The following is a 13,701-nucleotide window of genomic DNA, read 5'->3' as shown; positions in this document are numbered from 1 at the left end:
GAAGCAATTGTGGGCTAAATTAGCCATGTTGCTTTGTCTGTCCTCTTGCAGAAGATCTTCAGATGTCAGAGCGCTCGACGTAACAGGTAGAGTGTTTACCCCGGAGGGGGTTTCTTTTCATATTACAGGTCGTACTAAAACAATGTCTCGACATATTTCTTATAATGCTTTTCCTGACAATGAAAAACTATGTGTGGTCCATTGTTTGAGGACCTACGAGGAATGTACGAAGGCCTTGCGGCCGCAGGGCTGTTCGCAATTGTTGATTTCTATTCAAAAGCCCTTTAAACCAGTGGCGGCTGCCACTATTGCTAGATGGCTTCGGTTCATTATGAAGGAAGCTGGTGTTGATACGAGTATTTTTGGTGCTCATTCAGTTAGAGGCGCGATGGCGTCCAAGTCATATGGTTTAGGATCCAGTATCCAAGATATTATGCATTGTGCAGATTGGTCCTCTGATTCAACGTTTAAGACGTTTTATTACAAGCCGGTGGGAGATATTACTTCTGTGGTATTTAAACAGCGTTAAACTAGCATAATCTGAAGCCTCCGGTCCTGTAATAGAATCAAAAATTTGCTAGCATTCGCGACCAGAATTTTCAATTCTATTAAGGACACGGAGGCGAGGATTATCCCACCCGGCTTAATGTACTGTATGTATTAAGCTTACCCACCCTTTTATGCAAGAATTACGGGGTGTTGTTTCCTTTATTTCAGGATCGGATAAGAAGTCGGATTAATCGAATCCGGAGAGGATGGGACAAAGTCGGACCGACACACGACTGACGTCGAGATGACGATCTGAAGTTCTTCTTCCACATTGGAGGATTGTTTGGTTCATGTTATGGACTCTTTTGTTTGGTTCACGTTATGGACTTTTCGCCTCAAAGAAAGAGGAAGTGATGTGCACGCTAGGGGTTCTTATGGACTGTGGGGGCGTGCCTATAACCATGGTGTTCATGGGAAATGTAGTAATTTATTGTTTACTTGAGAAAATAATATATTTTCATTGGCTGCTGTGTTGATGCAGTAAAGTTTGAGAAGCATAATCCTCGCCTCCGTGTCCTTAATAGAATTGAAAATTCTTGTCGCGAATGCTAGCAAATTTTTGATTCTGAATACGAACAGAGGATATGAATAAGGAAGAGCAGAATTTAAAATCCGTGATTGGCTAGCAGTCTGCACACGAAGGCTTTAAAAAATGCTTCCTAAAATGTGCGGTTCATTTCCTGCTGAGGCGAAGTGTTGAGCTCCGTGTGTGGTGGCACCAGGCGAAGATCTGGTTTTCTGGCCTTCTCTGCAGTGCTGCTGCCGCCCTCCTGCCGCCCTCTCTCGCTCTCAGCTGGCCACTCGATTCATATTTGAGCACCCTGCAGCTCACCTGCCATGCTGCTGGCGTCTCTAGCGCCTATCCTACTGTGGTGCTGGGCAGAAGCAGTGGTGAGCTCGGCCCCTCCAAGAACACGCAAGGAATGGCGAAGCAGAGGCTCATATAGCAGTCTCAACCCAATGTTTAAATCTCTGCAGGCTCTGTGAAATCATTGACCAAGTATTGTAGGCATTAAAAAGGTTTCCTTGGGAGTACAAGACCGATGCCAGTATCTAATACTATCCGGTAGCCACTAGATGGTTCATTACCCTTAGTTTCCAAAGTAGCGTGCTACCCACAAGCTTCAACGCCTTGTCAGAGGTAGGAAGTGGTTTATAAATGCAAAGACAGTACTGTGAAATACAATAGGAACATTTTAAAGTTAAAAAAAACATTGGCAAATGCCAAATGTCTGGCCTTGACAAGCTGGTGGAATGGATATATTGTTTGTTTTATTGAAAGCAAATGCCACAAAAATAAACAGATGAAGAAAAAGAACATGTCACCAAAAAGGATGGATGTGTCCATAAACATTTCAATCTTGAAAATAAATTAACCATTTTGTTTCATTTTAATAGAATGTGAGTGCTTACTTAGCAGGCAGGTATACTTAGAACTAGCATTAAACCTCCTTTTAGTTTTAATGTACATCACAGGAAAATATGATTCTAATCGGCACACAAAACATGTACTGGGACTTTGAAATACTTTAGACTGAAAACAGTTTAGACACTCGAGGATGACTAATTTAAAAAAAAGAAAAATAATTTGGGGAAGCATTGGCTGTGAAGTATAAGCCCACCTAACCAAATATTGAAGTGCACTTGTTTTTAGAAGTGATTAAACAAATGCGGTCACTCACAAGCTGAGAGCCAATGGCTATATTGCGCTCACCCATTGACCAATGTTATGTTGTGGAGAAGCAAAATGCGAATGACATTTGAACATAACAGTGGACGAAGAGTTTCCAAAAACACTTTGTTTTTCATTAAGAAATGTAGATAACATGAGGCTGGCAAAATTCCTAAAACTGTCTCGATGCCTGGCCTAAAATGAAAAAAAAAAACTTGATTTCCTTTAATGGAATTTGATGATTTGAGTAGAGTAAGACAATAACTACAAAAATGGAACTAGAAAGAAAGGCCACCAGCCACTGCAGTTCTTCTAGGTACATAGAAAGATAAACATGCAAATTAGCGTTTGTTAGAAATAGCACAGGCACATTGGCTTGCTTTTGTTTCTTGGACCTATGTTTCCCTCCTCTACATTCATCGTTTAACGAAAGATCATTTTGTAATACTGTTAAACTGTAACCCAAGACCAAATTACTTTGGAATTGAAAGAAGTATCGATATTTAAAAGTTTAGTTCGTACTTTTCAACGATTTCTTGTGCATGACAACCACCTGAGCGGAAACGGGGGTGTCTTCCCCTCTATAGATGAGAGAGGTGGCCCATGTGCTCTGTTACTGCTGCAGGAGGTGTAATACCTTTGCTTTATCTTTAGCATAGCTTCCTTAAACTTACGAAGGACACTAAGAGGGTATCCATGCACAAACAACGTCAAAATGTAGATTGACAAAACATTTCCACTAAACAAAGCACATGACTATTTGCGTTTGTCAATGATTCTTTACATCTGGAAAGCACTGCATTGTGAAATCACAAATGATCTTCCTGGATTTCTAAAACCAAACACTACTATTGAACTCGGGTGAGCGTGGAATATAGATGATCAAAAAGAAGTACTAGCGCCAATTGGATTATTTTTTTCCCCTGGGGCTATACCAAGCATTGCTTTACATATTTATGTGCAGCTTGAGTAGAGACTGAGTTGCTAAATAGAGCAGTCTGTATTATATTGTCAAAGTAATATAAAAGCCTTGTAGCAGATGTTAGCAGCTTGCGACTGTCAGGTGTTTCTGGTATGTTTATTTTGTAAAATGATACGTTCTAAATCCATAAAGCCTTATTTTTGAACCCCATAGTCTTTATGCAGCCAATAAAATTGTCTGTAGTCTAAAGCTCTCAAACTTTAAATCCAGTTGTTTCATGATACTTTCTAAGGCGTTCGCATCCTGCCTGACTATGAAACCCCTATACAGTGTATTGGTGGTGTATACCCACTTGTTCGGAAGGAATGGTGGGTGTCTGAGGAATATACGCTGGGGCTGCACCCAAGCCCACCTAAACTGAGACCCCTTGAAGTTCCATTATAATAACCTGACTTAAACAGGCATACTAGGTTTATAGATTCTAGGTTCTACAGGTTGTTTTTTCGCTGTGCCTCTGGTTGAAGAGCTCATGAAAACATTTAAACAACCCTTTCATTAAAACAAATAGATTTTTTTTTTCTGGCTGAATGGCAATGTTGGCCGTAGGGCTCTTTTTTAAGTAGCATACCTACACACCGTCCAAATTTCGACAACTCTGGAAAAGAGCTATCCAATTGAAATACAAAGATACAGTTTGTACCAACAATATAAATGATAAAAAACCTTACAATAACATGTAAAATGATAACAACGGAACTGTCAAAATCCCCAGTCTCTCAATCAGCAGCCAGTCTTAAAAGTTAGTGTACTCCTATTGACTGACAACTTAGTACAAAATCTAGCCCCCTCTTCCCTCACTCAAAAATCTGTGCCATTAGTCCTTGGTTTTTAAATAACATAGGAATGGGTGGGTGGTATTGTCCTCTCCATCTCGTACCTGTATTAAATAATGCATCCAATTTTATGAAGCACCCATACACCTTTCCCAATCGTGCATTATAGTTGAAGAATGTCATCGCTTTGTTATTCCACCTTCCAACAACCCACCTTTAAATTAGCCACCTCATTCCATAAAGCATTTTAATGTAATCCCAACAATTTAGGAAAAGTTTAGAGATGTAAAAAAATAAAAAAATCTGAACGATTCGTAATCTTTGAAAACCTTTTTTTTTAACTTTCATTCTCTTCCAAATGGGTTCTGCATTCCTTTTGATTTTCACGGATTAAACTTGCATTGCTTAATATAGAAAACTACATGGAAAATATAAAAGTTTTGTTAGTGGCAGAATTAATTACTTTTATAACGCAGCATTCTAGGGGATTCTGGGGAATAAATATAGGTACACTTGCAACTGAATCTTTTCCTCTTTTGTCTTGTGTTGCAGTGATGAAGCAATGAGAAAAGCTGGCGTGGCGCACAACAAATCCAGCAAAGATATGGAGGGCCACGTCTTCCAGAAAGCAAAGACCAGGGTAAGATGGCGTAAAATTGATGACTGTGGTTTTTCTGCAGGAGTTATGCAGGCCTGCAAAGCAGAACCGTGCTATCATCCTTTGTCATAAGCGGATCATGAGTACAGATAAGGTGGTCAAGCAGAGGCTAGATTTGGCCTCTTAGTTTTCATTTATCACTACACTCTTTTCTTTACATAAAGTTGTTCTTTGCCCTCCCTCCCAACCTCCACACCTGACAGCTCATCCTTTTGTGAGGTTTAATTAGAATGCATAGAATACCTTACCCCATAAGCTTAAGGACTTTTCACACGGGCATTCATTTTTTTAAAAATATTATGAAGTGTCAAGTTTTTTTGTTGTTGACATTTTGAATGTAAAAAGGCTGTGCTTCTAAAGGCAGGAAACAGCAGCCCACACAAGAATTCTTTATTTGACTCTTGATGTACTGTAATCCTGGCCGCATGTTATTGTTGATACAGCAGTTAATTGCCAAGCCACACTATCTTCAAACATAGCTACTTGATTTGCTAAGCCATGCTGACAAGTTTTCAGCATCACCGGTGTTTCTTGTCACACCCACCACAGACAGAAAATCATCAGGATTGAGACAAAGCGCAACAACAAAAACAAGCATTTACAATGCAATGGTTTTGCCTTTGTTAAAGTTAGAGCTATTGGCATTGCTCTCGACATTATTTTTATTTATGTTTTTTTAACATAAATAAATGGCATTGTCATTTACAATGCCACTAGCTTTATCTCTCGCAAATGACACACACACACAGAGCCCCCCCCCACACACACACAGAGCCCCCCACACAGCCACACAGAGCCCCCACACACACAGCCACACAAAGCCCCCCCCACACACAGCCACACAAAGCTTCCCACACACACAGCCACACAGAGCCCTCCACACACACCCACACAGCACAAGCAGGCAACAGGGGCACACGGAGGCACAAGCAGGCAACAGGGGCACACGGCGGCACAAGCAGGCAACAGGGGCACACGGAGGCACAAGCAGGCAACGGGGGCACACGGAGGCACAAGCAGGCAACGGGGGCACACGGAGGCACAAGCAGGCAACGGGGGCACACGGAGGCACAAGCAGGCAACAGGGGCACACGGAGGCACAAGCAGGCAACAGGGGCACACGGAGGCACAAGCAGGCAACAGGGGCACGAAAACGGAGGCACAAGCAGGCAACAGGGGCACACAGAGGCACAAGCAGGCAACAGGGGCACACAGAGGCACAAGCAGGCAACAGGGGCACACAGAGGCACAAGCAGGCAACAGGGGCACACGGAGGCACAAGCAGGCAACAGGGGCACGAAAACGGAGGCACAAGCAGGCAACAGGGGCACACGGAGGCACAAGCAGGCAACAGGGGCACACGGAGGCACAAGCAGGCAACAGGGGCACACGGAGGCACAAGCAGGCAACAGGGGCACACAGAGGCACAAGCAGGCAACAGGGGCACACGGAGGCACAAGCAGGCAACAGGGGCACACGGAGGTACAAGCAGGCAACAGGGGCACACGGAGGCACACGCAGGCAACAGGGGCACACGATTACTGGTGGCTGACATTATTTCATGAAGTCGACCCATCACTTGTTTTGCTTTCCTTAAACAGAACAGTCAAAACCTAAAAAGCAGAGCAACACATCATGTTTTTTGAAGCCCTGCCTCTCCTAATGTCTTCTAGCTTATTATAACAATTTACCAAATACACACATACCTGAGCACATTATTTACAACAGAATTTTACACTATGTCTCTTTAATTTTTGATTTGTGTGCATTTATGCATGGTATAATGCACTCTGGGTTAAGTAGTAACTGGTCTTGGTACCAAATGACCCAATTTACTATAAGCTCTTTATTTTGATGAGTCATCGATCTTTATAACTATTAATTCTCTATTAAGTACGTCCCGATTTCTATCTGGACGTGTATTGCTTCCAGCAACATCCTGCTCTGTATAAACGTTAAAAACATTCCCATACTGGCCTGTAACTGCACGTGTGCTATTACAAATGAAAAATCGCTCTTCATCTAAACTCAGATTGGGGCAATAATGCGTTCTTGGGACAGTGGACTCTTGGTCTAATATTATTCTCAATCTCTTGACGCTTAAGCTCCTTCTTACGCGTCTATTCAAAGGGGAATAATAAGTTGCTACCTACAAACTAGTGCACACAACCACCTCCCGTACTCCATGCAATCAGCTTACCTGACCGTCGGTGTCATCGTCACGGTCATCACAGGTCGCACAGGGTTTCGGAATCCGCTATGGGTGTCATTTACATTTGCAATGTAAATTACGTCGTTCCTTTCTCAGCACCCTTCAAACAATGAAGTTTCTCCCACATTTGTAAATTGAAATGGGACAAAGGCGGGTGAAAGTCAATGCACGGTCCTTTTCCTAGCTTGTATTTATTCATACCGAGGGATTTTTCATGCAAATGCCTGTAAGCGCACATGGGATGCTATAATTAGATTTCACCAAGTGCGTTTGAATCGCAGGGTCATTGACCCGAGAAGACACACATGCAGGCAGGAGTGCACGCTTCCATGTGTGTTCAGATCGCAGGGACACGTTTAGCAACATAGTGAGACATTTTCACGAGCAGCCGTCCTGCGAGAGGCTGGCACAGACAGACAGCCCTTCAAGCAGAGGGTTGTTTATGTGGCCGTGTGCGTGTGGGGGGCTTGGCTTCAGTGCCACCTGTAAAACACACGGCCCCATTCATTAACAAGCAGGGGGTGTCTTCGGAGACAGGCTGGCACAGAGGGGGTGAGGTGGCATGAGGCACTCTGTGTATGGTTGTAAATGAGTGTTGTGGCTTCTGTATCACCTGTAAATCACATGTCCACGTTGAGAAATCTGTCAGTTTTGACCTTTGCCCACGCTTGCTCTGCCTTTCCTCTGTTGAACACATGCTTTGGCATGATTACCATGTGCCCTCTTCGGGCTCGGGCACTGTCGGGTGCCCCAGAACAGGTGCCATGCTGCAGGGTGGGCATAAAGTCTTCCGACAGGCTACACCGTGCACCCACAGGAGACTAGGTCATCCTCGGCGCCCTCTTCTCGGGTCAATGTACATCCATGCAGAGGTCAGCTGATGGCGTGGGGCGTCCTCTAGAGAGCAGCCGTGACATCTCCCCCTTTAGGCACCGGTCGGGTGAGAACGCCCCCATCGGGAAGAGAGGAGGCGGCGGCGGCGGCATCTTGAACCCCGTCGATTCGGAAGACACCCCACAGGAACGCTTCGGGCTTCACAACTTTCTTGTTAAAGAGGAGCGCACTCGACTTCCTGCATGTTCCGCGATGCTTCGGCGACCACCATGAACCTTCGGCGGGCAGGGAGGGGCACAGTGGGAGAGAAGGTGGCAGAACTGGTGGAGGGAGAAGTTGAGGGTTAGGTGGGCGAAGGTCCCGTGCAGGGTGTTGTCTCGAGGGATCTCTGGGTAGGGCTGAGATGGGGTTGGCATCTGAAGTGTGATTGGCGGGAGGAGGCAGATCGCATGATTAGGGCCGGTCTCGGCAGATTCGGTGTTGTGAGGGGTCCTCACAAGAGTGCACCGAGCGGGTACAAGAGAAAGGTTAGTGAGGGAGAGCTGGTTTCAGACGGCAGATCGCATGATTAGGGCCGGTCTCGGCAGAATCGGTGTTGTGAGGGGTCCTCACAAGAGTGCACCGAGCGGGTACAAGAGAAAGGTTAGTGAGGAAAGGCACGAAGAGCGGGAGGGGGGTCGGGAACGGCCACACACGAGGTAAACGGAGGAGGGGGGGGCGGAAAGGCACGAAGAGCGGGAGGGGGGTCGGGAACGGCCACACACGAGGTAAACGGAGGAGGGGGGGCGGAAAAGCACGAAGAGCGGGAGGGGGGGTCGGGAACGGCCACACACGAGGTAAACGGAGGAGGGGGGGGCGGAAAGGCACGAAGAGCGGGAGGGGGGTCGGGAACGGCCACACACTGACAGCGGGAGGGTGAGGGGCGGGAACAGACACACACACACGTACAAAGCAACAAACTAAAAAACAAAGCACTCACCTGGACATCTTCCGGCAGATCTCTTGCTTCCTGCTCTCCACTCCTCCTCCCGATGACGTGGTGGAGGCTCGGCCGGCTGGGCCAATCCCAGCGCGGCCCTGGCTGGAGGCGGACGGCTGCTTCTTTCGACTGGCCGGCCTGAGGAGAGGGAGGGAAACGGGCTGCCACGGAGCGGGAGGGAGGGGCTATCGAGCGACTTTTGTGCAATCGTCCCGAGCAGGAAGGCTGATGCAGGTGCCGGCAATGCCGGACCAGATTCGGGGGCGTTCCCGGCTTTCGGCTGACGTCGCGTGACGTAGCCAAAAGGGAAAAATTCTCGGGAACGCCCCCGAATCTGGTCTGGGATTGACAGACAGAGCCCTCTACCAATGGCTAGCCTCCATTTATGGAGCTAGCCAATGGGAGGAGGGGGCGGATACCCGACCCCACATAGAGATATCATTAGATTTTGCTAGCGCATGCGTACTTCGTACGCATTGCGTAGGCAAAACCTAAAAAGCAAGGAAACCGTTTTTCTTCAGGATCTGGAACATCGTCACTATTCGTCAGAACTCCCGCCACTCTTCCTGTTTAGGAAAGCGCTGATAACACACCCTATTAAAGAACACTGCATTATTGGCAGTAACAGCCCGCTTTCACTGTTGGGAAGCAGGTTCCCTTCTAATCTGGTCGGGTGATCTTTGTCTGCGACCTTGCACTGCTCTGTGCTGCCGTTGTTAGGTGTACGCTATAAAAGTGCCACATATATACATAACAAGAAGTCAACCTGAATGATTTCCTGTCTCCTGGTAACAAAATTGTATTTGGTGTTCCATAAGCAACTAGTATTGCCACATTGTTTACATTTTCTATGAGATATCTTACTATTCACATTCATAATATCAAAATAGGGGGGGGGGGCTAGGAGAGTAAAACACAAGAAATGCACCTTGCTAAAAAGTGTGTGTATATGTGTGTATACATACTCTCACATGTGTATACACACACGTGTAAATGGTGTATGTGTGTATCTATGTATGTGTGAATATATATAATATACACACACGTGTGTATCCATCTGGCAGTAATTACAGTTAGAACCTAGTTTCCATAGGGTAAGCTTTTTTTGACAAGGATATAACTTTAGCGTCGTTTGACCAATCGTCATGAAATTTCCAGAAAAAGTTTTGAGGGACTTTGTGTGTCATGTAAAGTTTGGGGGTGTTCTGTGCAGTGTGTACTGAGAAATTCGGCCACGAAATAAGGGTTCATTTTTTAATATTAATTCCCATAGGAACGTTTAGTCACAGCTAGAGCCCAAACTGCTGAACAGAATTGCTCCAAATGTGGCATGAAGGTAGATGTTGGTTCAAAGAAGTGCCTTTTGCTTATTTGGTGTAAAGCCATTCAGTAGCTGTTGAGAAATGCAAGTAGAAAATTATAGATATATCTCTGGCCGCAAAGCCTTCGCGAACAAAGACGGGCTCGCGCAGGGAAATGCACAGCTCTGATTGGCTGCCAACACTTCACCCAGGAAGTTTTGGCAGCCATCCTGGGACTCTGCTTCACTGAGTTCACCCATAAAATAAGTGCAAATAAAGAAAAGAGGGCTGCGTAGGAATACCCTGACCCCGAAGCAATGGTCTTGAGGACCCGGCATAAAAGCATAACATTTAATAAATATTTGCAGCGAAATCAGATATGGCCCTAGTACCTCCTGTACGTCCCACACAGTGGAATTCCTGAGTGCTGGTCAGAGGCCCTGTCCCCTTTCTCCACCACTCTGCAAACGTGACTACTACTCAAACAAGCATTTGCAATGCAATAGGTCTTGGATTAGGAATGTTTGAGCTATTGGTATTGTAAATGACACATTTTTTATTTGTGTTAGTTTTGAAAATAGCGAAATTAATAGCTTTGTCATTTACAATGCCAATAGTTATAACTTTCGCAAATGTGACACCTATAGCATTTGTAATGCAATATGTGTTGTATTTACGTGACTTAGATGTATTGATATTACAAATAACATTGGCTTTTAATTTTTTTAATAATTAATACTCAAATAAGTTATTGTAATTTATAATGGCAGTAGCTTAAACTTTAAAAAAAAAATGTTTTTTGTTAGATTGTTAATTGTATTTTATTATGACGAAAATCCCAGAGCAGAAGTGAAATATTAACATCTTTTTGTGACATTTGTAATAAAGCTTGAAACATTGAGAGTACATATTTGAACCAGTTGTTGAATGGTTGCACAGATTAATGCTGTGGTGACGCTGAGTAATGGTGTGGCGGCGACGAGTGATGCTGTCGCGTTCAGTGATGCTGTGGTAGCGTATAGTGATGTTGTGATGCCCCTGAGTGATGCTGTGGTAGTGCGATGTCTGCTGCCGCTTTTCTGCAGTGTGTGTTGGGAGGTTCTCAAGAGCTTTTTGGTTGTGTACACCCAGGGGAGTGATGTGTGTATATCTTTTAATGCATGTTGTGAGTAAGCACACAGGGGTGGATGTACATATGTCTAACGGGTGCTTGTCTATATATTTAAAAGTTGTGTGTGGACATCAGGCAGGAATGTTTGCACGGTGGGTGTCATTTCAGGATGTTGTCTGTCTAGATGACAGAGAAGCCTCGTGCATCTCTTTCCAGTGCTCGCACTCACCTAGGGCCAGAGCGAGGATGACCTCGGCGCTCCTCTAGTGCCCCATGTCGAGGCTGCCACTGCCTGGTCGTTCTTTGTCCTGCAGCGTCCGTCCGCTCCTGGCTCACCCCCTGCCGGAGCCCAGCTACGCTGCCTGCCGCCTTGTGATCTGCGCGCTCTCTGAGCTGCCGCTGGCTGGAGGCTCTGCACTTCTTGGCCAGGCGCGAGGCGGGGGGAAGGCCCAGCTGTTTCACATCCAGCTGTGTGTCCCGACGACCAGGCCCGGCCCGGGGCTGAGGAACACATAAGCAGGACTGGCTTTGGTGAATCAAAATTCCGGGCAGCCACGGGGAAAACGGGCGCATTTCTGGAAGGCCTTATCCCTTGCGAGGCACTATGCCGCTTGCCTGCCTGGCGTGAAACTCCAAAGTGCGCCACAGTCACTCCTGCTAACAATTAGGGGGTGTGAGTATGCCGCCGTATGGCGAAGCCCTGAAAGACAAGTGAGGAGCAATCTGCCGGTGGGGGTTCTCAGTAATACGGAGGAGAGCGTAGAAACTGGGCCAACGTGAACAAGTGAAAGGCACGCCGTGAGCGTGCACATCGGCGTGCCCTGCGGCTCGTGCCCAGTGGCGGCGCATGCGGGGTTCACCGCTGTGCTGGGGGAGTGCTGTGCAGCTCGCGAGGACGTGGGAGACGGCTGCCAAAGCAACCAAAAAAAAGCAGCCCCTGCACACCATGCTGCACGCCCGAGGAGCCTGCCTGCCCGAGAAGAGCTACCGGGAGGCGACCAAGGCGGGTGAGTGACGGCACTGCAGTGCCAGCGAGCGCCACGCGTGTTATTAGTGGACTGCGTTTATGAGCGAGTACAATGCTTTTAACAAATCGGGGATACTGCTGAAAAACTGGAAATGAAATTAAGCTGCATTTAAAGCACACTACCATTTCTAAAATGGCATTGCTCCGTGCACGCGTTCCTCACTGGAGCTAAGGCACCAGAAAGACGGCACTTTTACAAAACATGCTTGTTAGTAAAGAACATTTCCATTTCTTGTAACCGAAGCTGTGGCGCCAGTGAGCTGCCAGTTATTTCCTTTCCTTAAAGTAGAGCCCGTAAATCTTGCTGAAAGCGCCAGCTGAACATGATTAAGAATGAAAGCAAAAGTTAGAAACTTAAATAAACTGCAACAGTTCACAGTCACAATGGAGCGCGTGTTTACGCGTGCGTCCCGATCCGATTCCGGCATGCAGCCTGCGTGTGCCCATCTCCTTTCAGGGCCCTTGAAAGCATAGCCGACAACTATAGGTCTCGCAGGCGACAGCGCTTCACGCTGCGTCGCCAGATGCGAGACCTAAAAAACATAGAAATTCACTGAAAAAACCAAAGGTTACAGGGGCGTTATCATTTGTTTTTTCAGCTTATTTTTATTAATCACTGCTTCCAGTTTATCAATAACCAGGACATGCATGTACATCTTCAACATCTATCGTCATTTTACCTCCAAAGCTGTTAAGATGACATTTCACTTTTCTGCTCGTTCTCACTACCCGTGAGCAGAGTTACTGTCTTTTTAAGCAGCAGTATATTTTTGGTAAAGTAGGGTCTACATCTTGAAAAAACAATATAATAACCACAACCAAAATAGGGAAACTAGACTCCCCCTTATCTAACCCCCACCCCCCTCCCTCCTTGGCAGGAAAAGGCTGGAGGCACTGTACTTCTAATGTAGGGAATCTGGTGATGCACTCATGACTTGTTTACAGTTCATGTGTTCATGGTGTGAGAGGGCGTGTGTGGTGGTGTTGCATTAGTTGGTGCCGAAATGGGCCCTTCGCTTAGTGAACTATGTGTGCTCTCATTCGTTGCTGTGGACACTTCAGTCAACATTTGTCCCTAATCCAAGAGATCACTCTCCGCATTCTCATCGGAGCATACTGCTCTGAGGTGGCATTCCTCAGCTATCCCTCACTCCTGCATATCAACCCTCCATTTTTCCCACTTGGGTGGGGCTGGATGTATAGTGCATCCTAGTCCCCTTCTTGGGTGTTGGGAGCATGCACAGGATACAGTGTTTTATGTTGGTGTCAATTCGCACCGCCGGTGCTGTGCTAAGGGACAGCACCACCTGGTTCCAGAACCGTGGTAGGTGCGGACAGTTCTAGGTTGAAATTCGACCCCGGTTCTCCTTCAATGTCTTATATATGAGTGAGATGAGCCCTCGACTAGAAACTGGATCTAGCAATATTACCAATGTACAGGACTCAAGGTTCATCTGGAAATATTGTCCACATCTCTCGCACAGTGCGTGATATTTTGCTGTATTGTAAATATTGCCCCAGTGGCACCTGAAACCAGTCCTGAGCTTCCTGAAAGGTCATGAACGTACCATTCTGGTACAGATCTCCCGCGGTCTCACAAACC

The 13,701-nt window shown here is 46.2% G+C and overlaps 1 protein-coding gene across 2 annotated transcripts in view; it reads left to right on the top strand.

Moving 5' to 3' along the window:
* Positions 1 to 13,701, top strand: part of MED15 (mediator complex subunit 15) — an 800,982-nt gene that overhangs the window by 42,413 nt on the left and 744,868 nt on the right. For both annotated transcript variants that reach the window (XM_078667783.1, XM_078667782.1), the window contains exon 2: positions 4,529 to 4,616. In XM_078667783.1, coding sequence (XP_078523909.1) covers positions 4,529 to 4,616 — 88 coding nt within the window. The remainder of the gene's footprint in view (positions 1 to 4,528; positions 4,617 to 13,701) is intronic.

Source organism: Lissotriton helveticus, chromosome 11, assembly GCF_964261635.1.
Source record: "Lissotriton helveticus chromosome 11, aLisHel1.1, whole genome shotgun sequence".
Lineage (NCBI taxonomy): Eukaryota > Metazoa > Chordata > Amphibia > Caudata > Salamandridae > Lissotriton > Lissotriton helveticus.
This window is presented reverse-complemented; position numbering and strand designations above follow the sequence as displayed.